The 26,109-nt window shown below is 40.8% G+C and overlaps 3 protein-coding genes across 8 annotated transcripts in view; 2 read left to right on the forward strand and 1 right to left on the reverse strand.

Moving 5' to 3' along the window:
• The window catches only part of abr (ABR activator of RhoGEF and GTPase), a 131,990-nt gene extending 124,472 nt beyond the window's left edge, over window positions 1-7,518 (forward strand). The window contains 7 exon segments of the mRNA XM_030745870.1: window positions 1,340-1,399; window positions 1,696-1,805; window positions 1,993-2,132; window positions 3,358-3,492; window positions 3,631-3,736; window positions 3,826-3,979; window positions 6,903-7,518. Of these exon segments, the coding sequence (XP_030601730.1) occupies window positions 1,340-1,399; window positions 1,696-1,805; window positions 1,993-2,132; window positions 3,358-3,492; window positions 3,631-3,736; window positions 3,826-3,979; window positions 6,903-6,992 (795 nt within the window). The 3' untranslated portion in view covers window positions 6,993-7,518.
• A 1,887-nt stretch (window positions 7,519-9,405) lies between these two features.
• On the forward strand, window positions 9,406-16,371 carry radx (RPA1 related single stranded DNA binding protein). Its single transcript, XM_030746264.1, has 15 exons — window positions 9,406-10,440; window positions 11,068-11,210; window positions 11,309-11,501; window positions 11,675-11,783; window positions 12,149-12,246; window positions 12,352-12,471; window positions 12,557-12,652; window positions 12,738-12,905; window positions 13,076-13,233; window positions 13,312-13,460; window positions 13,550-13,597; window positions 13,667-13,785; window positions 13,863-14,099; window positions 15,206-15,388; window positions 15,568-16,371. Exons 1-15 carry the CDS (start codon window positions 9,852-9,854, stop codon window positions 15,702-15,704), a joined length of 2,547 nt encoding a protein of 848 aa, XP_030602124.1. The 5' UTR covers window positions 9,406-9,851; the 3' UTR covers window positions 15,705-16,371.
• A 2,909-nt stretch (window positions 16,372-19,280) lies between these two features.
• Window positions 19,281-26,109, reverse strand: part of npas2 (neuronal PAS domain protein 2) — a 43,785-nt gene continuing 36,956 nt past the window's right edge. For 4 of the 6 annotated variants that reach the window (XM_030745872.1, XM_030745877.1, XM_030745873.1 and 1 more), the window contains 10 exons: window positions 25,972-26,056; window positions 25,748-25,874; window positions 24,444-24,541; window positions 24,212-24,298; window positions 23,618-23,818; window positions 22,784-22,984; window positions 22,468-22,652; window positions 22,099-22,188; window positions 21,806-22,016; window positions 19,281-20,394 (listed from right to left, as the gene is read on the reverse strand). In XM_030745872.1, coding sequence (XP_030601732.1) covers window positions 20,194-20,394; window positions 21,806-22,016; window positions 22,099-22,188; window positions 22,468-22,652; window positions 22,784-22,984; window positions 23,618-23,818; window positions 24,212-24,298; window positions 24,444-24,541; window positions 25,748-25,874; window positions 25,972-26,056 — 1,486 coding nt within the window. In that variant the 3' untranslated portion in view covers window positions 19,281-20,193. The remainder of the gene's footprint in view (window positions 20,395-21,805; window positions 22,017-22,098; window positions 22,189-22,467; window positions 22,653-22,783; window positions 22,985-23,617; window positions 23,819-24,211; window positions 24,299-24,443; window positions 24,542-25,747; window positions 25,875-25,971; window positions 26,057-26,109) is intronic. The other 2 variants (XM_030745875.1, XM_030745874.1) reach the window with 2 other exon arrangements.

Raw genomic sequence — 26,109 nt, forward strand, 5'->3', positions numbered from 1 at the left:
ATGGCCTTTTTACGAGGTAATGAAATGCACTCACTAAAAACTTTTAATGCCGACAATAAGAGAAGCGTGCTACCCTTGTGCTCACCCAGGAAGAGTAATTTTCCTCTAACTTGAGCACATCACTGTGCAGATGACATAACTGTAGTGCAGACGCTGAAACAGCCTATAAAGGGGGCATTAGCTGTTGTGGCCTCGCACAGCAGGCGCAGACTCCAGGAGACTTAAAGCAACAACAAGCTGCCATCTATGCTGTCTCAGAGTGCGCTGGGAGTCGTGAGATCCACGCTTTGAGAAAATGTGCAGTGAAGGAGGAAAAGTGTCGTGCCAATCTGGAGCCCGTGTTCAACTCCTGAGAGACTGCTGAGGGCAAATGAGCGAAGCAGAAGTAGAATCACTTCTTCCCAAAGCTTTACAAAGTGTTGTAAAGCAGGTTCATCCAGGCACGGGCCACTGTGGTAGCTTCACTTTTATCTTCTTTGGAGCTCAGAAAAACAGTGGAGCGGCTCAGAGTGATTAAGTTCAGAATAATTTTTTTTTATTGCCTTTAAGCTTTGTTTGTCTTCCAACATTTATGTTGCAGCCTGGGGTTAGAAGCAGTCGTTTTGGAAGGCTCCTGGTATCGTAGTGGTTGTCATGTTTGTCTGACACAGGAACAGTTTCTTTATTTTTTCCTCCTCATTTCCTTTCAGCTACAATTTCTGAGATATTTTTCCGTTTTTATATAGTAAGTTAAGTTTTGTAAGTAGATTTAATTCTCAGTAGCTATAATTACATGAAGGTCTCAGATGATACTGTCTTACTGTGTGCATCACTGTGACTCTTGTTTCACAAAATGTAAAGAAGGGAAATCGGAGCCATCATCATCTCTGTCAAACACACAAGGACTTGCTTCTCTTTTTACTTTGCCAGTTTCTGTCCTAGAATGGAAATTGCACATCAGTTCTTTCTCTTTTATTTAGATACAGACAAAAGCATAAAAGCAGACTCTATTTTTGTCCCACAAGTACAAACATTCCTGAGCATTTATGTGGGAAAAAGGATTCTGCTGGCGGTAAAGTCTGGTTTGGTCACATCACCACTGCGGATATGTTAGAATTAAGTCAGCGGTTTTAGAGGAAATGTACAGGTAGTGTTCCCGGGCCTTTTTGGTTTGTCCCCCCCCTTCCTCTGTGTATTTATTGAGAAATGTGAGTTATACATGGTGGAAACTGCTTTCTGATGATGTGATTAAGCAATTTTCCTCTTCCTGGGAAAATCCCACTATGGATTTAGTCATGTCCTTATTTAGACTTTTCAAAAATGTTAACAACCATGTTTCTGTCTGTGTTCTGTCTTTCAGCTGGATCCTCAGACGGTGCAGTCCAAGAACTGGCACATGGACGTCATAGAGATGAATGGGGTAAGAATCTGAATGGGGCTTTTAGCTTAGATTAAGACGTATACTGCGTACAGTAAATGAAGCTCTGAAGATCAGAAATTTGTACACACAGAATTTGAATAGAATAACTTAATACAAACAAATATAAAGAGATCTTGATTTTTTTTTTTTCCCCATGAACTAAAATAAAATATGTGAGACTGTTTCTTCTTTTTTTTAAGATGTCAGTCGCTCACACAAAGCGGTTCATAGAGTTTAAATTTTGCCATCTTAGTTCAGTGAAGTGTGTTTTAGGCATGCTCTTTGTTTCTCACCAGATCAAAGTGGAATTCTCCATGAAGTTTACAAGTCGGGACCTCAGCTTGAAGAGAACGCCGTCCAAAAAACAGAGTGGGGTGTTTGGAGTCAAAATCAATGTTGTTACAAAGTAAGCATGCTCCTGTTGCTGCTGTTGTTGTGTCTAAAGGTGGAATGAGACACTGAAGCTTTATAGGCATTCATTGATTTATTTTTTTATTTAAAAAGAAACAGAACTGTTTTCATGCCAGGGGATGAAGCTGTGCAGGTTCACTCCCATCATCAGAAAATAACTGTTGTGTTGTGTATGTCCACAGGCGCGAGCGCTCCAAGGTGCCTTACATAGTCCGTCAGTGCATTGAGGAAGTGGAGAAGAGGGGGATTGATGAAGTGGGAATCTATAGGATCTCAGGGGTGGCCACTGATATCCAGGCCCTCAAGTCAGCATTCGACACCAGTAAGACTCCATTCACTGTCTTTGTGTGCCAATGTCCAAAGAAAAGCTTTGACAGACTTTCAGAAAAACTGGAGAACTGTTGCTCAAGAGCACTCAAGTCTGGCTCCTTGGAAGTAAAATATCAAGAAATGAGGGTGGCTCGAGCCCTTTTGCACAAAAAGAAAAGCTGGACTCAGAAATAGAAAATAATTCCCCAGAATGCAGCAAATGGTCAGATTATGTACATAGCATAGAGGTCAGTAAAAAAGCCATGGCCACATTTAACAAGCAACTCTTGTGTAAACGAACAAAACAGTAAATACTACATGACACATGTTGTCTTCTTGGCCTTAAAACAATGACTACAATATGTTTTTACTGGGGGGGGGGGGGGGCACTAACTGTGAAGTTCAGGGCCAATACAGATGCTAAAAATACAAATTTGGCCAATAGAAGTACTGATATTTCTTCTGTTTTTGTTTTCGATTTGTCCCAGGGAGACAAAGAAACGGTGTTAAGCTGTTCATTATACATCTGTGAACATTTAGCCGCCACAAAATTGACAGAGCAAACAGCTGAAACTGGGAGGAAACCGGCAGCACCTTCTGCAAGTTGACTCTTTTCCAACACAGCAATTCATTCGCTCACTCTGCTGAGCACGAGTCACACACGAATAACCAGGTTACTGATGTTCCTGGCAAACATTATAAAATGATGCACACAGCAGTAAATCATAATGTGGATTATATTGTATGTGTCCTCAACCTGGGCCATGTGAGAGTCAGTAAGTCAGTAGGCTTAACAAACCCCCCCCCCCCCCGCATTACAAACCCAATCATTTTTTCCCAGTAATTTCCTGAAAATGTTGTGCATTCTGGTGATTTTAGATGTAGAGATATTGCTGCAGCCAGGCTTTTGGTAACTGAGGCCTTTGCTTTAAAAGCACTCATGATAAGGGATTACTGGGAACTGACAGTCAGGGAATCCGGCACAGATGAGGAGCGGCAGATGTGTCGTGTTCAAGGTCTCCTGTTGCATAAGAGTCTTTGTGGTCACAGCTGCTTTTACTTCACTGAGATGTGTCAGAGCAGAGCCTTGTATCAACTCTGATTTTTTTATTTTTTGTCACATTAAACATGAATGAGTGTCGGGTCGTTAAGAGATTACTTCACTCCTGGAGATGGAACAGGCTGAGGTCAGCTGCCAAACTTGAATAATGTAATGAATGTTTGTGTCTCACTTGTAGATACCAAAGATATCCTGGTGATGCTGAGCGACATGGACATCAACGCCATTGCAGGAACGCTGAAGCTGTACTTCAGGGAGCTGCCGGAGCCTCTCCTCACCGACCGCCTCTACCCCGCCTTTATGGAGGGCATAGGTGTGACCTTTCAGCTCTTACATTCATTCCAGAAAGTGTGCAAAGCCAGTTACAGTTGACCACCTGGAGAAGATGTGGGCTGTTAGAAAACTGTCTTGCCATAATTGAATCTGACATCTTCTTCCTCCTCTCTTGCAGCTCTGTCAGACCCAGCGGCGAAGGAGAACTGCATGATGCACCTTCTGCGCTCGCTGCCTGACCCCAACATCATGACCTTCCTCACTCTGCTGGAGCACCTCAAACGGTACACGCATACATATATATATACACACCCACCCACCCTCCCACCCCAGCTCCATAGCTAATGATGCCTGTTGGTTGTTGTTCCTGCAGGGTGGCAGAGAAGGAGCCCATCAACAAGATGTCCCTTCATAACCTGGCCACCGTGTTTGGCCCCACTCTGCTCAGGCCCTCAGAGTCAGAGAGCACGAAGGGACAGCACATCACCTCCGCCTCTGACATCTGGTCACATGACGTCATGGCACAGGTGCATTTGATTTCTGGTTCAAGGTTTTTGGGGGTCTTTTTTTGTTTTGTTTTTTTTTCTTTGGATGGTTTTGAAAGTTGAATTCAAAGCTACACTTTTACATTTTCAATAAACAATATCTTGGGTGGAAACTGGGAAGGGATCCCTTGACAACTGCATGTAGTACATGTGTATTACCACAGTATCTGCATGTGTTCTGCAGATACGTTTTACTCCCATGTCACCCAGTGACCGGTGTCACTGCAGAGTATCCTCCCAGCTGTATTTAAGCTGCAGGCCATCCATTCATCTCTGCAGAGAGATGTTTCCTGTGCACAAACAGCTTTATTTGACAGAATAAACAACATCCAGAGTAAATCATCATAAATGGGGGCAGCGTGCACATGCAGGAGGTCCCATCTGTCCATTGCAGTAAAGCCCAGTGTTTGTATTGAGGCTTATTTAAATTCTAAATGTTTACTGCATTAAGTATACAACATGTCAAACCTCAAAGAGAGATGGGGCTGGTGCTTTATCTTTCACGTAATCTCAATATAATATCTCAATATAATCTGGGTAAATGAGTGATGAGTTGAAGTGAGGGGAAACTCACTCACAAACACTCACAAACTGTAAACATTCTCACTAGAAGGTGATTTTCTTGGTAAGCTGGAACATCATTAACCAAACAAGTCTTCCACACATATGTCCTCATGATAAAACTGATTAATAAAGCAGCGATTAAAGGGATTTTGTGGGGCAGAGAGGAAGAATATTAGATTGATTCATCTATTTTTATGAAGCTGATCATTTTTTTGTTAAGGTGATTTTTTTTTCTATCCAGAGCTTACTGAACCTCTTACATACTAATTTAATTATGTATTTATTTTTTACTTCATACTTAGCTTCATACTTACCACAAAGGTACTGCAAGTGAGGCACAGTAAGATCAGAAATTCAGTTTGAAATTATTCACTCCAGTATGTACAGTTATATATTTATATAAATATATTTATATAAAAAGTGAATTAAAACTGGTAATCCCCCTGGGATCAATAAAGTATTCTGATTCTGATAAAGTTACTGCTCTTGTATTGAAGTTTGTGTCCCAGTGGCAGGTGGGTCACATAATGGCATTAGCACTTTATATATGACCAGGCAGCATAAGCAATTTATAGCCAACAGCCTGTGTTGTTTGTTTTTTGTTTTTTTATAAAATTTTCAAGGAAATGCAATACAAGATTGGGTGGGCCTCATGGGATTTTCTGTTTTTTTTTTTAAGTGGGCCGCAGCACTCTTGACTTTGGGAATGGCTGACTTACCTTCACATTAGGTCAGCAGCAAGTTATTTTAAGTTGCGGCTGAGCAACATGCCCTGTGCAATTAAGAAATAAAGGAAAATGCAGAGATATTTTAGAGCTAAGGGCTGAATTAGGCAGTAATCCAACATCAAAACACATCAAAGCAGCGAGCTCATAAACCAGACCTGCTTGCATATTTAAAAAAAAAATGTAGGTCATAACTCCATCTGCCACAAAATCCAGAATTTTAATTTTCAAACTCATCTAAACAGAAACTCTTCCAGTAGTGTGTGTATATGTATGTGTATATATATGTATATATATATTAGGGCTGGGACTTTAACGCATTAATTTCGATCGGGGAAATTAACGAATTAAAAATTTTAATGCATTTTAATCGCACTTTGCACCGGAACGTTTCTCAGTGCACGAATTCCAGGCATACAGATTATATCGAAGCACGATGTCAAAAATTCAGCGGCCGCATCGTTCGAAGGACCCGGCCCACGTCTTTCGCAGCCCACGAAGACCGCAAAGGCCGGAAGTGAGCGGTTAGCCTTCATATCAGCGTCACCTGCCCTCACCTCTGTGTAGCTCATGTCGCCTAGCAACCGTGAGTGCGAAGCACAGCTGTATAAAAACAGCTGGTTAAACGGAGAACGAACTTTTTCTCCTTTTTGTGGTTTAATTTTAAGTCTTTAATTCAAAATAAGCTGTTAAAACAAGCATAACACATTTCAACATCAAGGAATACAGCTGAGAGAATGATTAATTTCCAACTATAACAAGTGAGACATTAATGTTGAATAAAACTATCCAGTTATGATGCTTAACTTTAATTTCAGGTGTTTGCTTATCACAGGAGTACTTCCACCCTTCGTTGGTCTGTGTAGTAGACTGGTGGGAAAATAAACAAAATTTAAGTTTAAGCTTATGTATATTGATTCATTCATCAACCAAACTTAAATTAATATTTATCATGTTAAATATTTAAATGTGATTAAAATGCGATTAATTTCGATTAATTAATTACAAAGCTCCTAATTAATTAAATTAATTTTTTTAATCGAGTCCCACCCCTAATATATATAATATATGTGGATAGGAAGAAACTTTCACAATACTAGAAGGGCACTCAGTAGAGCTCATACCTCGCCCACTCCAGCCAATACTACGCTGCAATAGATACCACCGAATGATGCCATACTCCACCAGCTTATGACTTCTCCTCATAAGGTTAGATGCAAATAATGTGAATATTATTCCTATCTCACAATAGTAAAGAATACGTTTACAAAATCTGGGATCCACATTGTGATTCAGATCAGCAGCCAAATTTGAAATGATTGTTCCTTGTACCACCCCCAACAACTATCCGTTCATAATTTAGTTAAACTGCTAACAGACAGACCAACGCGACTGAAATCATAACCTCCCTCCACCTGTCAGTGGGTGAGGTAGTAATCCTGTCTGACTCTTTAAGTGTGGTTCATTTTTAGAGCAGTGACCTTAGAGATAAACTTGAGTGTCAATAAATAAGAAAGTTTTCATTTATAGTTATGATCCAGGATAACACGGATTCATTTTGAATGAATTAAAAGGAAGTTGTCACACAACCTTGTTTTTTTTTTCTCTCCTCTTAGGTCCAGGTGCTGCTCTACTACCTGCAGCATCCTCCCATCTCCTTTGCCGAGCTCAAGCGTAACACACTCTACTTCTCCACTGACGTTTAATCCCCAGCCACCTCCCATAGGGCTTCACCTGGAGACGAAAGAGTGAGCGACTCCATACAAACATTGGTCCCCAACGCTCAGTAATCCTGCCTCAGCCCCCCAGCAGGCAGCTCGTCTCAACTGTACAGCCCCCCCTTCCGCATCTCCCTCCTGTCCTAACGCCCACCCCCCCCCACCCCGTCCTGTGAGGAGATGGAGCTGAGCACGTGAAGGAGATTTCCTGGGCATCTAATAATCATGTGTCATGTCCTGTAAATGTGAGGAAAGCATAGCTGCTTCCCACTGGCAAGACAACAAGGAGTTATGGGACCACAGTGGGAAAATGTTTATGGGGAGGGGGCAAGGGTCCAGAGGCCACAGCCCGGTGCAGTGGCTCAGGATCATGCCTAGGAGTGTGGGGTGGTGTCATCCCTTGCCAAGTTCTGGTTTAATGATCTGAGAAACCAGTCGACTCAAACTCTACTTTTTGTTTTTGTTTTCCTAATCAGAGGCATTCCAGAAATAAAGGCATTTACATGTTTTGTAATGATGTTCAGCCTTTTCCTGTCTTTCTGGCTTTGTGTGCATGGTGAAGGTGGCCGAGGTGTCTGAGTGATAATGTGGATGTACATGGCTGTGTGTGTGTGTGTGTGTGTGTGTGTGTGTGTGTGTGTGTGTGTGTGTTTAAGGGACTACAAGAATTGTAGAAAACAACTGCGAAGCCATCCCAGTAAATGGCTGGGATTTTTTTTTTCCTCTCTCTGTACTGACAAACAAGAGAGAAATGCCCTCCTCACTGAGTCTCGGCCAAATTAGCCCTATTTATTTTAAATATATATAATATGTGTGCCTGTACAGTCCTGTGCAACTAGAGAAATGCTCTAAGGAGTCTGTTTTTTTGAAGTTTATTCAGGTAGTGATGTTATTTTTTAGTCTACTTTTCTTATTCACCATGTTCATGGTTGGTAAGCTGTACTGAAAATACCACCAGAATTCATTTCAGATCACTTTGTAGAGGTGAGAGGGCACTCTGTGACATGATGGTTGTTTGGAGAGGGGGAAACACAATGAGTGGAACATTTAACTTTTTTTTTTTTTTTTTCTTGTTGCATTGCAAGCCTGTTCCAAATGTCTTACTGCACCGGTATAATCTGTAGGATGATTTTGTGTAGTTGCCCTCATTGCATGTTCAGCTTGTCAATCAAACCAGGCCAGATGACAAAATGGTAGGTTGTCTCTGCAAATAAAAGAAACCCATCTGTGCTCTGTACAAAGCCAACCTTTCTGCTATCAAGCCTGCAGCATATCCTAAAATACTGCAAGCACTGCTAGATGAGTACTATTTGATATTTTTAATATAAGGTTAAAAGAAAATAAAAATGTTGTATTTTACTTCCTTTGAGAAGAATTTCAATATACTGTAATATTGAGGCTAAATGTTAATGTGAACCTTCCCCTGTTTTTTAGTAAAAATAAAAGTTATCAAAACACACTTTGTGTCTGTCTTTGCTTACAGATCTGCTAGAACACCAGCTTCTTGGAAACCATAGACAACTGTAGTAACTTTTTTGAGTAGGGCATCAAAACATTTCCATGTTAAAATGTGGCAATAACAAGCACCCTTTCCCTGATTTCTGTCTGACCTGTGACTTCATTACGTATCACTGAATCATGAGACTGACCTGAATCAGCCACATCAGTACTCTGAACTCTTAGGAGTTACACATCTGTGCATGTTGCGCCCCCTGGTGGTCATTGTTAAAAGTCCAGTGAAGCTGTATTGAAATGGGCTGAGAAGAAGGGCACTCCAGGACGTTCAGTACTGTGAAAAGGTCATGAGCCAACCCTCATTTCATTGTTCACTAGGGAAAATGGGGAAGTAGGTCCAGTAACAGGCAACATGCTGCTAGTAACAAAGTGCCTAAAGATACTATTTAAATTTTACAAGAAACAGAGTAAATATCACTCTCTGTGGTTCACTGATGTGTCAAAGCATAACATGTCCACCCTGTCACCTTTATTTACTGCATAAACTGATTGATTGGTTCTCCTGTGCTAGCCTGTTCATCACATGAATAATAATGGCTGATCAGCCATTATTAGCAAAAAGCATCCTCCCTGTTACCGTTTTCCACAGTAACAGGGGACGTGTTGGGCATATTTTATGCATATTTTTGTGAGTCTTTGTAATTTATTTAAATCATGGTGTGTGTGTGTGTGTGTATGTGGGGGGGTGAATAGATTTCCAGTGCATTCATATAAGAATATTTTTTTCAGATTTTGGTATCTAAAAATCAAAATGTATAAATACCAATAATGTTATAATTATAAAATAAGCAAGTATAATTAAATAATTAAAATTAAAAATGATTCAAATAATCAATCTAGAAGACACTCGTCGCTGTGATGATGTCATATCAAGTGGTCGTTTCGCGGCTAAGCGCGGATTTTAAAAGCAGGAATAACCCTTTAGTACATTATCCAGTTAGTTTTGCAGTTATGGTAAACAATTTGACATGGCAGCGTAACATATGTAAACAGTGTATGTATTAAGTGTATTTGTGCATGCTTTTTTTTTTTTACGCTAATAGTGACGCAATCAAACCGCGATGTTTGTAACGTTAGCTAACGTTAACTACAACTTCACAGGTGAAGCAGCCTCCTGAAAAATGTAATTAAGTCCTGTATGACGCACGGTTTGTAAGATAAGCCTACTCTTTGGTGCACTCAGATAGTTTCTCTCCGTAATTTTAAACTCGCGTAGTTTCGGAGGTTACTGATAATACTAGCAAAACAAAGTTAGCCAACAAGCTAACATGAACTAGTGGCACAAGGCGGCTGACTAACAGGCCAGCTAACGGCTTTAATTACACATCTGTGATGGAGCATAACTCGCCTTCTTCTTCAGTGGTGAGTGGTCTCACTCAAGAGTCTTTCCTCCAGAGGACTTTGGAGCAGCTATCATCTACACAGAGCCTGAAACTGACAACTGAGGATGCAGCTCCTGTCGCTGTCATCGCACTTCAGAGGTACCTATCCGAGCAAACCGAGGGGCAGCAGCTCGACACCTACAGCTACGACGTGACGATCACAGACGGAATCTGGCGAGCCAAATGCTTCCTCCACCCTAGTTTGAATCATCTGGTGCACAGAAACGTCCTGAGGACCGGGGCTGACATCAGTATCACGCAGTGCTCCTTTGTTTACAACGAGAGGAGGTTGGGACACGGCTACATCTGCGTGGAAAAGCTCAGCTGTGTTGCAGAGAGGTCTGCTGTGTTGCCCCGTGTGAACACTGTCAGTTCACTGCCCATGCTGGTCAAACATGGCATGGAGAGGAGCGTGGTGCTCCAAAGTGATGTCCCCCTTCAGGTGAGCCGCAAACATTACCTGTCACTGTGGAACAACGATGACCCAGAGGGCGACATCTGGATGTCAGGGTCCCCCTCAGCTGATACAGTGCTGGACGGTGAGATACTGCTCTCTCATCCCTCTGTCACCCTCGCATTGTGTTGTGTATATATTATTATTGTTATTACATATAATTTATAACACTTCAGTGGCCTTGCCTTGTTTGGGGGGATTGGTGCACTCAGAAATAACGAGCAGTTTCATTATTGATTGGTTTTGATTTATTACTTGGACCACAAAAAACCAAAATGATTATAAATGACCATCACAGGAAAAAGTCTATCATGGGGAACATCCTAAAGTATTAGATTTATTAAGATATGGAAGAGATCAGTGGAAACTGGTAAATATTAATCATGTTTGCCTGATAATTACTTTAAATACCAGCTGAATAGAATTATTATTTTTTCCCGTTTCATTGCATTTATATGGCGTAGACATTTTTGTTCACATAAAACTGAGCACATACATACAAATACTATAACCAGGATCATATACAATATGTAGCCTGATACCATAAATCTGATTTATTCAGACTTTATATTTCACATCACCAGTTGCATAAATTACTGAAATTCATGTAGTGCAAACTTAAATTATATATATAAGATTAAATTGTTTTTAGGTAGTAAATTGCAGTAAAATTAATGGTTATGGGTTGTCTGCAATGTTTTGGTTTCAACAGTGTCCAAGGTTACACTTCTTTCTAGTCTGGAGTCATCCTTCAGAAGCACATGGAAGCCCCTCCCTCTCCTGGTGAAAATCATACACAAATCCAGGTTGAGATATTATGGAAAGTTTGGCCTTAAGATTGATTACCCCTACCAGGTGCGCTGTGAACAGGATCTCACTTTAACGCATTATATTTTCATGTTGTGACAGAGCATAGTTAAAATGCTTTCATCTTATGTGTTACTGTATTTCAGGCATACTTTGAGGTTGCTGACCAGAGTGGCACAATGTCCCTTGTGCTTTGGAATGAACTTTGTCCCGAGTTTTACCAGAGACTGAATGTTGGCACAGTGTTGTACCTTCAAAATTACACCCTGAAGCAGAGTTATTCAAACCGATCACGCCCCCAAATGGACCACCACAGACTGAAGATTTTTAGTTCTGTAGGTATGTATGTAACTACTGAGGACAATCAGTATTAATATGTGGCAGCACTGTTTTGTGTATGAAAATTACTGTTCTTTTCCACTGATTTATTTGAGTGCCTCCTGAACCAGTCAGTGAATTACACCCTTAGCTCACACCTTAATGTGTGTGTTTTGTTTTGTTTTTCCCCCAAGAAATCTGCCTGAACCCTCGCAACCCAGCTTCAGTCGTCACTGTGGTCTCACCAAAGAGCATACTACCTCAGTGGGGACTGCCTGATATTTCCTACCAGTTCATCACTCGGTAAAGAGTTAGAATTGTTTCATTAGTTTATAGTCTTGTATATGTCTGTTTGTTATCTAGTACATGAGGCATGCCTTCAGTGCAAAGTATTAATTTACTACCACATAATTTCTGACTTGCAAATGTCTACATTCCAGTACTACATTTTGCTTGATGAAGTCTAGCATCAAAACATTGCAAATCTATTTTGCCACCGTGTGCAAAATTAGATTTATTACAGTGTGTTCAGACAGTGTGCAGGAGTCTGTTTACAACACTGGATCTGTTTGGTCCTGTTTAGATGTGTTTGTTTCAGTTTATGAAATTGTTTTTATGATTTCAGTTTTGCTTAGATAACTGCTCCCTGTTGTGTTTGGTTCTCACAGGTCAGAGTTGGAGAAACTGGCCAGCAATTCAGCGTGTGACGTAATTGGTTTGGTAACATTTGTTGGCCGTGTTGAAAGAGTGAAGAGTAAATGGAAAGGTAAGAAATGTTCTTATCTTGTCTGTCAGCTGGAAATTGTTTATGGTAACTGAAATAATTCCTTTGATTTTAATTTAGTGGTTGACCATGTTCCCATTTCTTTAGGTCCAGAAAAGTACTGGACGTATCGCTGGGTCCACGCGGTGGATGGAACTTCTGACCATCCTTTTATTTTGGAGCTTTTTTCCTCTTCTCAAGCAGAAATCTTCAGTCGTATTTGTCCAAGTAAGTCAACCATGTCATGTCTGCTGCCACGCTTGCAAACATGCCACTTTTTAAAAAAAATATATATATATCCTCCATTTCATAGTGACCTACCTGGTTTGCACTCAGATGAGGGTTTGTCATGTGGATGGCTCGTTGCCGTACCTCACAAGCAGCTGTGAGACTGAGACATTCATCACAGGTTAGTGTAGCTGGAACTATAAGTACCTGATAATGTGGCGATTTGAATGTCGAGCTGAACTGTGAATGATGGATGTCCACAACAGGTTACCATAAAGGTCAGCCATATGTGAGTGACCCCAGAGTGAAGAGCTTCATCCAGTGGACCAAAACTCTGAAGGACAATGTTGTCCTCCAGAAAACTGCTGTCGGTGGCTATTACTGCTACCCTCGCCCCCCAAAGATGTTTACTCAGTCTGTGGCAGATGCCTCAGGTCAGCTTCTAGTATTTACATGTTTGCATACATTGTGTTTTTGGACCATGTGCTACAGCTTTATTTCAAAAGATATTTTGTCCTCTCTCATGTTTACATCTTCATCCTGCAGTTAAAAATGATTTGGCTTCTTTGTTAGTATAGATTTTGACTTTATTCTCTGCCTTCAGCTCAAGTTCCTCTAGTTGCTGCAGCTGATTTGAAGAGAGAGTTAGAGACCCTGCAATATAGAGAACACAAGAAACTCGCCATTCAAGGTCAGATCACAGCAGTGCACTACATGAAAAGGCCAAAATCTACAGAGCCACAGGGACTAGAACACAAAGAGGTAGCAAACATTATTTTAAAGGATCTCCCCAAAAGTAATTACCATAGAAAATGTAAAAAGTCAGTTGGTTTTCTGCAGGTGCCCAGTGTTTCCACTGATGTGTGTGATCAAACTGCTCCATACCCCAGTCATTCCTCAGCAACAAAGCAGAATTTTGTGGAGAGTTTATCATCTCACTGTACTGACAGTAGCTCAGAGAGCAGAAGGAAAAGAAGAATTCAAATGAGGTAGGATTTGACTCCCGACTTTCAGATTGACGCTGAGTCATAATTTAATTTAAACCCACTCACTAAATTTGATATAACATGTTTTCCAGTGAAGCCACACAATCCTTCTTGAATCGCAGTAACATTCCAGCTAAAAGGTAGATACAATTCACCTGGTAATCTAACATTTACATATCAACCAGTCTGAGCTCATTTGTCTTCTGCAGGAGTTCCAGATATAAAAATATAGAGGAAGGAGGAGAGCAGGTGGAAGCAGAGAGCAGCTCTGCATTTGAGGAAGTTCAACAAGTGGTACAGAGTACGAGACCTGAAAATCCAAGTCAAGGTGAATTACTGCAACTTCACCTTAAGTACAGCGTTAACTCTGCGTCCTAAAACATTTCCGTGTTTGTCCTCCACCAGACTCTAATGCTTTATCATGGGAAAGCAGCAGCTGGCCGAAGCAACGACAAGAAGTGTCTGAGCATTTATGTAAAGGTGGCGTGTGGCAGGACAGCATCTCACGGAGGTTCACGCTCGATGAGAAGAACGTCCTCTTGCAGTGGAGTAACCTTCAGCCAACACGGTGGACACCAGAGCAAACAGCTGACACTCTCCCTCCTGTGCTTTGTCCAGGATACTACCAAGTAACAATATTAGGTAAAGTAGCTGAGCCGTGAGGTCCAAAACCTAAAAACGTACTCTTTGTTGTCCCTGCCTCTTCATTCTCAGTAGAACATCCTCTCATTTCCTGCATAATCCTTTTTTTTTAATGTTGGCAGCAACTTTCTCTTTCTTATGTGGAAGTGTGTCAACCAGACAAAAACTTTCTCCATCCATTCTATTCTGCTTATCGGGGGGGGCTGGAGCCTGGAGCCTGTCTTATTCATTTAGTGCTGAATAACCAAAGCTAACAGATCTTTTATGCATTTATTATATTACATACACGTCATCAGTGAGTCATTCTGAGCTGGAAATTCGTTGTCAGTGGAAACCAAACTCACGCAATCAGAGGTCTGAGTCACCTTTAGAAAAGACCAGAATTAGGTTTGATCTGCTTCTTTTAACATTGGTTCTATGATTTCTGGTCCACTTTCAGTTAGCTGTATAGTTAAACATCCCTTTTACAATCACAACACTGTATGACCCTGCCTACACTGTCAGGTAGGTATTCTTTCAGTTATGGCTGAAAGCCAACATCTAGAAATGGTTTGAATTCACAAAAAATTCTCAGAATCTTTAAAGATGATTTTTTTAAATATTAAAAGAATGATAATGTAGGCAGTTAAAGTGGACCTGCTAGACTTTTTCCCGTCATATGTATACAGTTGCAGCAGTGTCCATATTCAGCAGGGCTGATGTTTCAACTAGTTTCAGATATTGTCTATAAGCCAAAAGCTCAGGCTTCAGATCACTCTAAGGCCTCATTTTGCCCTGAACATGGCTATCTCAGGGACACAGATCTGGTTGTGTGTGTTCTGTGAGCACAGGAGCCTCACCTACCTGCTGCTCATAGCTTTGTTAGGAAAGGAGAAGGCAGTCAGAGGAAAGTTTACTTAAAGGGAGGGGAAGGGGAGCTTGGACAGCTTGTTTCAGACTATTGATGAACTGAGGGGCCCAGTATAAAGAAATGAGGATTATTTTGAACTGTGAATTATGCAAAGCTGCTCTAGTGGTAGCAAGAAGTAGTATAAAAATATGGAGCTGAAAATGAGTTCCCACTTAAAATAATTTTTTCTGCTTTTTGTTTGTAATCTCCCCGGCAGGCATTAACAAGCAGATAGCTGTTGATGCTGCATATATTCCTGTTGTAAGCTCCAGCGAGCCACAGGCTGTAGGCCTTCCTCAGGATTCACATGGCAACACAATGCTGTCCTGCCTTTCATCTGGTTTCCTCTGTCCTCTCAGAAACACAGCCAGCAACAGTGAAGAGACTCTTTCCGGGCCAGGTAACCACCACCCTAGCAAAACTGCAGAACGTATAATGCATAAAAGTGAGATTCTGTTCACTTCACACCTGATAGGGGTAAAACTGCAAAATCCATTCGATAAGCATTCACTGACGCATGCTTCTCCCTCAGTCTTTCATCACTAACACCTGATGTTTAAAATGTGTTTTTCCCTGCAGAGGAGATCTTGGCAACTGCCAGCGAGCTTGAGGACACACATGTTGTGTGCATCTTGGACTTTTGTCATCTGGGTGGAGATAAGGTGGAAGTCCTGATCAGCAAGGTGTACAGAGTAGCAGAGGTATCTCTTGACTAGAAGGTACACAAGAGCAAGCGTTTCATGTAAATATCAGCAGTAATCATGTTATTTAAGATAGAAGGAGCAAAGGAAACCAATTCCCTGATTACCTGTTGTGTGTACAGTAAATGTAAAATAACTTGTAAAGTTTTGCTTGAATCATTTGATGTTTATATTTTTATTATTAAAATGTTTTCACAGGGAACACAAGCCCAACTTTATGGTGTGAAAATGAAAATGTGTTTGTTGTTTTTGTTTTGTTTGGGTTTTTTGCACTGAGAACACACCGCTGAGAAACATTCCTCCTCATAAATAACTAAGTAAAACTCAGAATAGCATATGTATGTTTAAAAATATTTATTTTTGAAATATTTCACAATATTCAGGTTGATTTTTTTTTTTTATAAATATTTCAGTATCATTATTAATATCAAGATATTTTAGAATGTAAACTTAATTTGTTAATTTCTTTTAAAACAATGTTAACGTGTTTTAAAGCTTATTTTGATGGTAAATACAAAAAGAAAACAAGCCGTACAAGTGACTGTGCAACACCAACTCGAACACAAAATAAGCCTCACCTCCTCTAATAAGACACTTCATTATCTGTTACAAAATTACTTTAATTTTAAAATCATGTAACATACATATGTAATCTATTAGACATATAAAATAAACAACTATGTGGCCTAAAGTTTTTGTTTGTTTTTTTTACATTCTATTATACAATATATTCAATGTTTGTTTCTGCACTGAAACTGCAGATTTCTGGTTTATGTTGTTCATGACCACCCACTCTCACACTGAGGATGTCAGTCATCGTTTTACAGATCAGAAAAAGTAACAAGTTAAACGTGGTTAAATTCACATACCTTCAAAAACAGTGACACTCACTGACAAACTCCATGAGACAGAAGAGCATTCTGAAGGGTGCAGACATCAAAATAAAGGTAACTATTTTTGGGGAGAGCGTTTACACTGGACTACAAAGAACAGAGTGGATGATTATTTACAACTTACACATCTAAAAGGGGAAAAAAAAAAAAAAACCCACGAAACATCGTCTCACATCCAAAGCAAAATCGTCCGACTTGAGCACAGCGGGGTGTAAATGAATACAAGTCCCCTCAACTACTTTTGCAAGGCAAACAGGGCAACGGTTTTGTATACAGACATGGACTGAAATATTTCCTGGATTCTGTTCTTACATGGAAAATTACCTCAAGGAGAGATTGTACTATCACTGCTGGAAAGTATGGTATTGTTGATCTTTTACCTTTTGTTTTTTTCTTATGTCCCGTAGTGGTGGAGCTATTGAATAATCAAAGGAAACAGAAGTAGAGTCGTCTATGGCACCTCTGCGTGTCTGGCATAACACCTTTACTTTTCTTTGCCACACTTGTGGAAGCATAGAGATGAATAAAGGGAGAATCAGACTTTGATAATGCTGTACAATTGCACTTTATCCTCTTGACGTTTGTTTAGGCTGAATTACTATGCAAAGACTGAGCAGCAGCAGCTGCTAGTACACAGTTGGACAGCAGTTGCTGCACCCTGCAATAAGGATTCATGTTCCTTATTTAATCTCATTGTTATGGTGAACATATGACCCTCTTTACTAGAGTTTCGGGGGGGGGTTGGCTCTCATGTCTGTGAGAAACTAACACTCTGCACCACATTCCCATGCAGGCAAACTATAAAGTGTAATCACTGTATTCATAGTGCTTAGTGGACACCTTTTAAAGAAAGATACTGCCGATATAAACAGTTAAGGGAATGTTAGGGCATTGTCATTAAAAAAATATTTCCATATAAATTATATGGTACAACAGTTTATTATACACCTCTATATACATCTGTTCTGAAACATTTAAAACTATAAATTAACATTCTTCTCTTCAGTTTGACATTGCACATAGAAAAGTGTAAAACGGCACTGAATGGACATGCTGAAAGTGTCATCCACTGTGAACAGCACCAGTACAGTAGCTTCAGCTTCAACATGTTGAGACCGAGCTGTCGTATCGAGCAGTACGGGCTGCTTTTTATAAAGTGTCACACAGTGAGAATTTCAGGAAACGCTGAACTGTACTGGGAACGCACAGATTGTGTGTGTGTTTGTGTGTGAGACTGTCATTAACAAAATAGAGATGAATGCATAAGTGAGTTTTCTTTTGCAGCATGCTTCTACTGCTAATCTCTTCACCGATGCACTCTATTCTTCTGTCATTCTTCTGCCACAATCTGACAACACTTACATCTCCAGCCAAGAAGTACGTTTAGGTTTACCTTTGTATTTGTGTCGACAGAGACAGGCGTGCAGCTGCTTTAGCTGATTAGCAGTTGCACACATATGCTTGCAGCTGCAAGCATAAAATAGTTTTTCCCAAGAAATAAGATTAACTCTAAAGATGGTGATATAAAAAGTTAAAAATTAGCACTGCATAAAAATGTGCATAAAGACCTGTGAATAGTGTTTTTGAAACACGGCTGCAATGAAGTGAAACTGGTGTTTTTAATGCAGGAGAGGCTGCTTTACTTCAAGGTCTGTATGCTTGGTGTTAATAGTTAGGATGCTTATAAATGATCTCGCTTGGTCAGGGTTAGAGCGTACTTTGTTTTTTTTTCCCAGATCTTCGAAGAAGCAGACAGACAGACAAAAAGACTGACAAGACAAGAATAAAGATGTCAAAGATGTTCAGGCAAGCTCTCCTAAATTCATTTTTCACTTTTCCAAGATATTTAAATAGAGCCACACAGGTTTCGCATTTTACTGTGATGTAACAACTGATGGTTAATAATTGCAGCGGCCTTGTCACAGCAGAGTAAAGGGTGCTTGTTATATTTATTTTCAAAGGGGAGGGTTTCCACCAGTATTTACACTAAAAGTTGTTTGAAGTTCATTATCTAACTGATAATAACTGTGTAATACCATTTATCATGAGTTTCCTGAGACCGCTGTCATCTGGTGAAAATCCCAAACCGTTGCCAGCCTGTATTCAAATCATTAAGCTTACACTGCATTGCATTGTAAAACCACAATTGGCCACATACAGATGAGTGGAGAACTGAAAACAGCTTGTATTAAACTGTGATAGGGCAAGACACAAGGACCAGTGTTGACCTTTCAATGTCTAAAGCACAAATACAAACAGACAAAAATCAATTAAAACTTTTGTTTAAAACAAAAAATCTTAACCCCCCCATATAGTGTTTCAAATATATATGTAATAAATAAAAATGAAATGATTTCATTAGGGTTTCAGTAAATGGACAAATCATGAAAAAAGACACTATTACAGATGGTGTTCAAAATTTTTTGGGACTTCAATCCTTCAATATATATTTATAATATAGCCAATAAATCTAGGCTTTTATATTTAAATCTGATGCAGCAAAATAATTTATAACCTTATGAAAATATAACTTTGTATTCCAAATAGACCTGAGCTGGATTTTTAAAGCCATAATCAGACAAAACCATCAAACCACACCATGGATGTACCATGGTTGAAGGCACATTTTTTTTATTTACCCCCCCCCCCCCCCCCCCCCCCCCCCTTCCCCTGGTAGCTTGTTTATCAAAAAAAAAAAAAAAAAAGAACCCATCCCGCACTGCTCATCAAAAGCACCGGAAATTGTAACTTCAAAGATTTGTTGTTGTTGTTCTTTTTGAGGAGCGGTGCAACAGCTGCAGCACCCCTACTTCAGTTCCAGATTGAGGCTTTAAAAATCTAGATAGACCTTCCTAAAAACTGGAGACCATCTCACTCCTGTTGTGACATCTTAGCATTTACCAAACCCGATTTTTGATATGATGATCACCTTACCACAGCATGTCTCACCATAAAGCCCCTCTCTCGTGACCTACCGTATGAACCACATGAACATACCTGCAAGTAAAGAATTGTTTTGGGGACATAATGGGAGCCAAGTGAAATGTAGAGTTCTCATGCACACAAATCCCTTTATGAGATTTCTTATCTTCACTTGAGTTCTGTCACTGGGGAAGGATTTTCAGAATCTCACTATCAGTGGGTGAAATAAACATTAATTAATGGGCAAAAATAAATACTCTACTTTTGAGTAGGAGGTGGTACCAAAGTATGAACAGACACTTAAAGGAAACCTTGTTAGATGAAAAGTTCCACATGTAAACATGTAAAAGTATCTTTTTAAGAGCTTTGATAAACCACTTGTCCCAGCAGTTTCACTGACAGACGACGGAGTGCGACGTGGCCTGCTGATGAAGGCCCGGCACCTCGCGCTTCTTCAGAGCCCGTACTCGACGTCAGGTCAGTGCAATCTTGCTTGTGCTTGTGGTTTCTTTCCAGTGACGTAAAGGCCGGCTTCTTCTGCAACAGGCAGCTTCACATCGAAAGGTCACAACAAGCAGTTTTTCCACTTTCAAGCAACCTGTCATCAAGTTTGACTTCCTACATGACGTTTCCACCTACATGGCCCAGTCACAGAGGCAGATCTCAGCACACCAGTCAGGTCTACAGTGCTACCGAGTCAGCAAATTTCGATATTCTGAAACACTGCCAGTCTGGTTTTGGGAATGTTGGTATTGCCTTTGTTGCTGTGGCGGCTGTTGCTGCTGCACTAGTGGTTGCTGCTGAATGTATCCCACAGTGCTTTGCTGTGGGACATTAGTGGTGTGTAAGAATGCTGGAGTAGATCCACCGTGTACGAGTCCTTGAGTCATCTGCAGACACAAGAGAGAATATGAATGCGCTATAGCAAGCAGACAGAACTCCTTTCATTACGTTCTATTTATAGAATTGAATGCTTGACTGAGATGCAGTACGAATAATGTGAACATGAGGGCTCTCTGAATATCAAGACAGACTCTGCAGTAAGTAGAGGGTTATAAAACTTTAAAAAAGTGTGCCAGTGGACTGTGGACCCTTTGTCAAGCCAAGTTGTAAGAATGGGTTTCACTGCTTCAGCCCAGCAGACCCTCATACAGGAACCACCCCCAGACTGCATCCAGGGCAACCTCAGCCTGAGTGCTGACAAAACCAAGGAGCTGATTATGAAATATAGGAAGAAAAGTGGAGAGGCACAGCCCCATGGCTATCAGTGTGGCCACCAGTGACAAAGCATATGAGGAAGCAATGAGCTGTGTGGTTAAAAAGCCCAACAGAGTCATTTCAGTCTTAAGGGGTGTCCACACTGGAAGCAGTTTCCTCTTCATGCGTCACTTTGTCACTGATTGTTGGTCGCTAGTGTACATTCCAGGTTCCAGTTGCCTTGGTAATGCCCTAATGTATTCGGCACCCTGTCACATGTCAACGAAATCTTGTGCTCTCGCTGGTAGTTACTTCAGTCACGCATCTTGAAGTTGAAAAATATGAAGTGGGACCCACTCACTTAGTACTGCCAACAGTTCTTTCACCTGTTGTTGCCTTAAGTCGCTGAATGACTTTCTATGGTGCCTGGTTGCCACATTGCTGCTTGTCACTTCTTATGTGGATGCCCTTTTAGGCAGCTCAAGAACTTCAGTATGAGACCAAAGACCTGTTGTACCTTCTACCTGCTGAGAGCATCCTAATGGGATTCTGTCTCCCTGCCTGACAGGGGAGAGTGTGAGGAAGACCAACATCACCCCAACAAGCTCCTTGTGAATAGTTACTAGCATGTCCATACGTGCTAACATAGACAAACATATATCACATGTATTCTCACTCATGAAATACACATTCTACAGATGTGAGCACCATCTCTCATAGGTTTATGTTTTTAATTGTCTTTTTTTTAAGCATATGGCCTCTTTGTAAGCATTTACTGATTTCTTATCTCTAAAGAAAATAATTCAGTATAACATTAAAACAATAAAAATCTGACTAATCTGACATCACAGAATTGGCACAAAGCTTAGGTTTCAGAACCTGTGGGAAATGCATGGTAGCTTGTTGCTGTGGTAACTCAATATTCTGATGCAGTGTAATACCTAAAATTATCCTAAATGATAAGTAGAAAGCCTTGGTTATTTATACTGAACAGCATTATGCAATAATCCTTGAAAAATTGCCTTTTAGCCTAAAAATGTGTCTAAGAGGCTGAGGACGACACATGCTGACTCATATTGCTGCATCACTACACGGCCAGCGTACCTGAAAGAACTGCTGTGGCTGCTGGAGCTGTAGGGAGTGCTGAGAGGCCTGAGGTTGAGAGTGATAGGCTGTCTGGGACTGGTGCGTGATGAAGCTGTTGTGTGGGATCATTATAGGAGATGTGAAGACCGGAGAGGGCACGAGGACGGCATTGCAGTTGACCTGTTGCATGGGGAATGAGGGGGCGATGATCTGCTGCTCCAAGGTGTATCTGTATGTGGCGCACGATGAAGAGGTCAGGCACGATATGACATAGCGCCACACAAAGATGTGTGTGCGGTCAGGTTACTCACATGGATGGGGAGATGCCCATGTTGCACTGCGAAGGCTGCGAGCTGACACTTGTGGGGACCAGCGTCTGCATTGGTTGGTTGAGGAGCATTCTGCAGGAAATGAATGCATCCGTGTTGGAAGTCAGATAAACATGAAGAAGTCGGCATAATATTTTCCTTTTTTTTTTTTGGAAAAAAAAAAAGCTAAAGGAGATTTTTTATTTTTGAGCAGGTATCATTTTGTATTAGACTCATATTTTAACTGTGTCATCTGCTTCCTAACATTTGACAGAAAACTGCATGCTAATCCTAAAACACACACTGTTTATAGCATCTGCCATAAACACCTGGTTCTCTGAGTACTGTGTGTGTTGTTTTTAGCACGCTCACCGTAGTTGTCCATCTTGGGTGAATTGGTTGTCTGGGTGTCTTTGGTTTGCATCCTGCTGAGGCCTCGTGTTGGTCTGAGAGAACATCATGGGGTTGCTGTAGAAGGGCATCGTCAGGCTCGTGTTTGTCTGCACGGGCAAACTTACTGACTGTGGCTGCCCGCTCCGTGTAATCCTCTGCTGGACCTACAATTACAGTGATATTTTAGACCACCAGTCAACTCACATGAGGTCTCTAGAAAACTACTTTAGAGGATCGCTTCCAAATGGTTGTTTCCTGTTTCAAACTGTGATTTCTTTCTTGCACAGCTGTGTACCTGTGTTGAAGGTGAACTATTCTCTCTCAGGAGTGAGTGAGGGGATGAACTGTGAGCCCCACAGACTGGTTTAGGTTGGCCCGACAGCTGCCTGATGACCCCAGACTGGCTCTGCTGGGCCGGCCTTCCTGGACCCTGCTGCTGAGGCTGCTGCTGCTGGGCCTGGCTAAAGTCATTGTGGACAGGCTGCTGTAACAACATCTAACACATACAGAAACAAAGAAAATATAAATTTACTTAACAAAAAGGGGACAACTCATTTCCATAACCTGTCCAGGGTGCCCCTCACTTCTTGCCCTATGACAGATGGGATGGGCTCCAGCGCCCACACAACTCTGAACTTGGTAAGCGGATGAAGATGGATGGATGGTTTATTTGTCTGTCATCAGGATTATGCAAAAATTACCAAGTTGAATTTCATTTAACTTGGTGGAGAGGTATTCAGTTGTGGTGTAGGCTAGTTCTCTAACTGCAAGATATAATATAATACTGACATGTAAAATGGGATCACTTTGGGTTTGATCACAAAAACAGAGCCGATACCCAGAGTCAGTGGTCAGAGTTGGCCTCTAGATGGAGCCATTTGCCCGTTGCAGCAGTGTCCTGAGTATTTTAGGTAAAGTAGGTCGACTTTTCTTAAGAGCTGATCTGTACATAATGAGTATTTTTTAATCAAAATTAAAGTCTATGGCTGCCTATTTTACCAATACAGAAAAAACTCCACTCTACATCCTGCCTTATTAAGATTCAGATGTTGTAAATCCTAAACTTAATTACTTCTGACTGAATAAATGAACACTGCAGTCCTTTAATGTTAAACTGTGGGAATACTACCTGTAGGTTAGCAAGGTGAAGCTTCTCCTTAATGTCGTGCAGCTCCTGCTGTTGTGTCTTAATGTCAGCTTGCAGAATGCGTGTCCTTTCTTCCAGCTGTTCCTTCAGCTGGTTCATAACACCGAGCTGCGGCTGCTGCAGCTGATACATGGACGACTGCTGCTGCTCCGACTGCTGCTGCTGCTGCTGTGATTGCTGTTGCTGGACAGAGAGAGCGTTTAAGAAAGGATGTAAGAAAAGCCTCTATGGTGCTTTTTCAGAGAAGCTGACAAATGTGGCTATAATCAGGTAGTGTGAGTCATGTAATGGTTTATTCCTGTCATGGTGAAAGTGCACCAATCTTCTGACCTTTTGTGCAATATTGATTTTACAGTTCAAACGTAACATGGATGAATTACTTCTTTAAGAAACACACAACCAAAGTTACAACTAAAAAAAGAAAGATCAAACAAAAAAGAAGAAAATAGTTGTTAAATTATACACAACCAACAGATGAAATAAACACATTCAGCAGCAACAGTCATAACGGTAAGATACTGTACACAAACAGAAAGTAGGAAGGCAACAGGCAGGCGAGGAAGTCTAAACACTAACCATTGCAGAGTGCTTGCTGCAGGTAGGAGAAAGGGGGAGGCTCATTGGGGGAACAAGGTCAAAGGAATTTTGTCTTTGTGCCAAATTCTACAGGGGGAAAAAAAAAGAGGGGAAAAGTTGTTTTATGTGGCACAATTTATGAGACATTATTGTGTTATCTGTGCAGTTGTCTCTCACTAACCTTTTAATCTCCAAAGACAAAGAGACACATGTAAACATTGTGTAAACTGACCTTTGAACTGCTTGGTTGGAATCTGGCAGATGTTTTTTCAGGCCCAATGGAAGCAGACTGCCATGATGGTGTGCAGGCCTCTGTGTAGGAGTTAGCTGCTGCAGAGGAGACACAGGTCACCTCTAAATTCACTTGGACAAAGTAGGTTGGAAGTATGCTGAGTTTGGTCATTTACCATCTTGTGGTTCCACTCATTTCATGAGTGGTATAATCATCGTGTCAGCAACACGTTTATAAGGCGTCAGCTTCCTTTGCAGAGGCCAAGTAATTCACGTATTACCATCTAATAATAAATCCTGACCTACCTTGTAAATTCTGAAGTTATTGAAAAGAGTTTTACAGGAAAATTGGTGCCTAAGACAATTGCATTTGCCAACAGTGCCGTTTTTAGGATAAAAATAAATCCTGTATCAACATTTGAGGTGAAAAAAAAAAAATAAATCTAATTTCTGCAGTAACATCACTCCAATACAGTTAAAGGCTTCATACAACATTTTCCACGCTGTAGCTGCACTCCCACAAGACCCATCAACAGACTTTGATTCATAAAATCAATTAAGTTCCCCTTTTAAAATCTGAACAAAATCAGAGTCACTCCTCTTTAAAAGGGAGACATTTATTCATGTTTTTTTCTTAAACAAAGAAACTGTAGCCTTTCTGAGTGAAAGCCAAAACTTATTTGTTTAACAAACCACTGATCTGGAATCTGTGATCACCATCTCATTCTACCACAAATGGAAATGCATTCACTGGATGGTTTTTCATTGTAACAAAGTTTAATATATGTGTGGGCTATGGGAAGATTGCAACACTGTATTACTTTGTAAAACTACAACTGTAATGAAGCTGCCACTGGTGAATTCTTCATAAATATGCAGATGGAAGTGTTTTAGTATATTAGGTGGTGGGTGGAAGAGCAGCAAGTCAGAGAGAATGGGGGCTCAAACAAACAGGGCAGGCTAAAGTAAGCCTTGGAAACCTTTCATAGATGCATCATCACCCACATATACTAAGGTGGGTGTAGTGACAATGTCTGGAGTTTTATTACTGATCACAAAGAGTACATTAAAAAAAAAAAAAGGATCAAGTGTGGGATTCTTCTGAAAACTAAATATTGATCTACCATTTCCATTACTAATGAAAATGTCCAACCCAGTGAAAGAAGATTATCACTAGATTCACATTATTTTGCTGCCTACAATCCCCAATAACAGATCTTCCACCCATACACTGGAGCAGGATTTCTGTAAATAATGACCTACTGTTGAGTGAGTTAGCACTTAAGGGAGCAGAGAATGACTCACATGCAGAGTCTGACAGCGCTGTGTGGGAGGACTTCCGGGAGCTGTGGGAGGACACCGAACGTGCACCGCTGTTTCCGTCCCGTGGAGCGTCCAGTGTGGAGCAGATGTCCAGATAGAGCTCTTGAGCCTGGAACACAGGGAAATGTTCAAGGTGGAGGGTCAGATTGAAGACGACCTTGTAAATGTCACACACTGTACAGTATGCGGTGAGGCTTCTGAGTTACCTTTACAGAGGAAGGGGCTATCTCAGGTGGTGACAGCTCTTCAAGGCCAAACGCTCTCCTCTTTTCAGCTCGCACTTCCGCATAGCTGAATGATGATAGACAATGCAGTATTAAGGGAGGCTAAATCTATACATCCTT

The sequence above is a fragment of the Archocentrus centrarchus genome, chromosome 14 (genome assembly GCF_007364275.1).
Source record: "Archocentrus centrarchus isolate MPI-CPG fArcCen1 chromosome 14, fArcCen1, whole genome shotgun sequence".
Taxonomy (NCBI): Eukaryota; Metazoa; Chordata; class Actinopteri; order Cichliformes; family Cichlidae; genus Archocentrus; species Archocentrus centrarchus.

Excerpts from the sequence above, each read along its gene's own strand:
- radx (XM_030746264.1), top strand. The coding sequence starts at position 9,852 with ATGGAGCATAACTCGCCTTCTTCTTCAGTGGTGAGTGGTCTCACTCAA. Across the intron at positions 11,784-12,148 it reads TCCTACCAGTTCATCACTCG|GTCAGAGTTGGAGAAACTGG; the intron begins GTAAAGAGTTAG and ends TGGTTCTCACAG. Across the intron at positions 13,786-13,862 it reads ACCTGAAAATCCAAGTCAAG|ACTCTAATGCTTTATCATGG; the intron begins GTGAATTACTGC and ends GTCCTCCACCAG.